At 43.6% G+C, this 2567-nt stretch overlaps 1 protein-coding gene across 2 annotated transcripts in view; it reads right to left on the bottom strand.

Annotated features, from left to right (window-relative positions):
* Positions 1 to 205: 205 nt before the first annotated feature.
* LOC116849129 overlaps positions 206 to 2567 on the bottom strand; it is an 18619-nt gene continuing 16257 nt past the window's right edge. For both annotated transcript variants that reach the window (XM_032825985.1, XM_032825986.1), the window contains one exon: positions 206 to 1967. In XM_032825985.1, coding sequence (XP_032681876.1) covers positions 1882 to 1967 — 86 coding nt within the window. In that variant the 3' untranslated portion in view covers positions 206 to 1881. The remainder of the gene's footprint in view (positions 1968 to 2567) is intronic.

The following is a 2567-nucleotide window of genomic DNA, read 5'->3' as shown; positions in this document are numbered from 1 at the left end:
AAACCACGGGCGGTATAATGTGATATCATCAGCTAATATTTGATGAACAGGGTACATATCGACGATGATATTTCACACGGTAACGAGAAAAACGTTAGGAAGGATCTAAAAACACGGTTACACGCAAATATATAATGCGGGGAGAAGGGCAAGAGGAGGAGGAGGAGATTAGGCGTCTGCGGAGAGACGCAACGAGACACGGCAGTTTAGTTAAATGAATTTATAATAAATTCCATAGGTCGTACTGTACATCAATTAAATCAGCCTCGTTAATAAATTAGTCACGCTTCAATACGAAAAATGGAATGCTCGAGACACACAAAATTTTTCTTGTTTTTCTTGTTATCATATAATTCCACATCTTTTTCTCGCTCGTTTGTTCGCTCGCTCGTTCTCTTTTTCTCTTTTTATTAATTATCGTAGTCTCTAAGTAGCAACACAAGAGAAGTTCGCGAATATCCGATTCAGGTACATCTTCTCGCACACTGTAAAATACTTAGGCGGACCGCAATATTTTCGAACACTTTTACTTATCAGTTATTCGTACGGAGAGAAATGTGGTAATGTCCCGTATATATATGTGTGTGTGTGGGTGTGTGTGCGTGTATTATGTATTTATTATTCGCGTGTGTCGAGCGTTTTTTAATGTGTCGTGTTCGCCACGATGGCTGTGTATAGATCTTTGCGCGCGCGCGCGCGTGTGTGTATATGTGTGATATTGTTCGCGCATACATAACGTCTCTGTGTCTCGTACACAGTATGTAATGTGGATCTGTCTGTCAAGGAATACGCACGTATATCCATGCTACGTTATAGTCCTTCTGAGTTATAAAAGTACGAAAAAAAAACTATCTCTTTCCATACAATGCGACGAAACACGTACTATATATATATATTTATATATATTTATATATATATATATATATATATATGTACGTATATATACATATATATATACCTACACATTGCAAACACATTATCCCGCTGGAAGGAAGCAAGTACATGGTCTAATAATAATAAAATATCTCCCAGATGTATGTATATACAGAATATTTGACAGCATACGTACAAAAGCTAGTATATCGTTAGAGTAGGTTAGGATAAGTAATAGAATGCACAATTATTTTGCGGCGTGCAATTGTCTTTCCGCCTTCCGTGAACATCTACGTTTCGGCTCCTCGCTGTTAAGAGACTAGCACGTTCAGTATTTGTCTTACTGCATCGCGCGCGCTGCTTGGGTTGGCGCACGGTGCAAATCTTTCCTCATAATAGCTCAAAATTTTATGTGATTGTTTCGGAAAAAATACCGATTCTATTGCTTATTCTGACCTGGCGATTCTAGCGATATACTTCGTACTAGTTCTGGTTACGTATGCTGTCAAATATCCAGCACATAAGAATATCCAGCCGTTGTGTCGTCGCCAGTGCTTTTGGACATTCGTTGATCGGATGAGTGAACGTCTCAAAGGGGAACGTGTTGCGGGGGTTTTGCCCTCGTATCGTCCTCAATTTTCTCTCGGCCTTCTCGAACTCTCCTCTCTTCTTTTCTCTTTCTCTCTCTCCCTCCGTCCCCGTTTGTCTATTTCTCTCAGTCTCACTTCCATTCCAAGCCGCGCCTTTCAGGTTTCCACCGCCTCGACGTGCAGCCAAAGAGGTTTGTGTCCCCTGCATTCGCTTCCCCGGTATTGTGTGTTGCTGCTGTCGACTTGATGGTGATGGCGGCCGTGGTGGCGGTGGTGACGGTGGAGGCAGTGGTGGTCGGCGACTCGAGGATCCCGTAGAGGAAACGTCATCATTGCACAAAGCGCCTCGAGCCCTCTCTCACAAGCACGTCGACATACGCAAAGTGTTCCAAAGCGCGCTCGAACGATGAATTATGGCTTAACGAATGGCGATTAGAAGAAGCGCAAACAATTCCAACGCGAACCTCGCCGACGGCCGCGGACTCACCGCGGAGGACCCCAGCACTGAAAAATCAATAAGCGAGACGGTCTGATAATACGATCTCTCTCTCTTTCTCTCACCTTTTCTCTTTTTATTTCTCTCACTATTTTTCTATTTTTTCTTATTTTTTTCTTTCTTTCTTTCGTCCTTGTCTCCCGATATCGAGTCGTACGCGCGCGACGATAGGAATTCAGATCGCGGCTCAACGACGTCGCTCTGTGAATGGTCCCGACTGTGCGCGGCTGTTTTAATGCAAATGTACCCCCGCTCAAAGAGCTCGTCGTCGGGTCGTCCGGTGTTGTTTAGCTCGGCGGAAAAAAGAAAGGCAAGAGAAAGAGAAGCTCTATAAGCAAATCAAGCTGGCCAGTCGGCCAGCCAGCCAGCCAACTAGCCAGCCAGCTGTTTGCGTCTAACGCCCTGGGCTGCCGAAGTGTTTCGAGTTTCGATAAACAGTCGAGGATTGCGAGCGACGACGTATTTACGGAGGATATTTACCGCCTCTCCTCGGAGAAAACCTAACGAGACTGCCGAAAACGCCGCGCTCTAATCCAGCGAGAAAAGGCAAAGAGTAATAGATATATATATATATATATATATATATATATATATATATATATATATAT

The sequence above is a fragment of the Odontomachus brunneus genome, unplaced genomic scaffold (genome assembly GCF_010583005.1).
Source record: "Odontomachus brunneus isolate Ranch 3 - 2012 unplaced genomic scaffold, Obru_v1 Obru_scaffold_107, whole genome shotgun sequence".
Classification (NCBI taxonomy): domain Eukaryota; kingdom Metazoa; phylum Arthropoda; class Insecta; order Hymenoptera; family Formicidae; genus Odontomachus; species Odontomachus brunneus.
This window is presented reverse-complemented; position numbering and strand designations above follow the sequence as displayed.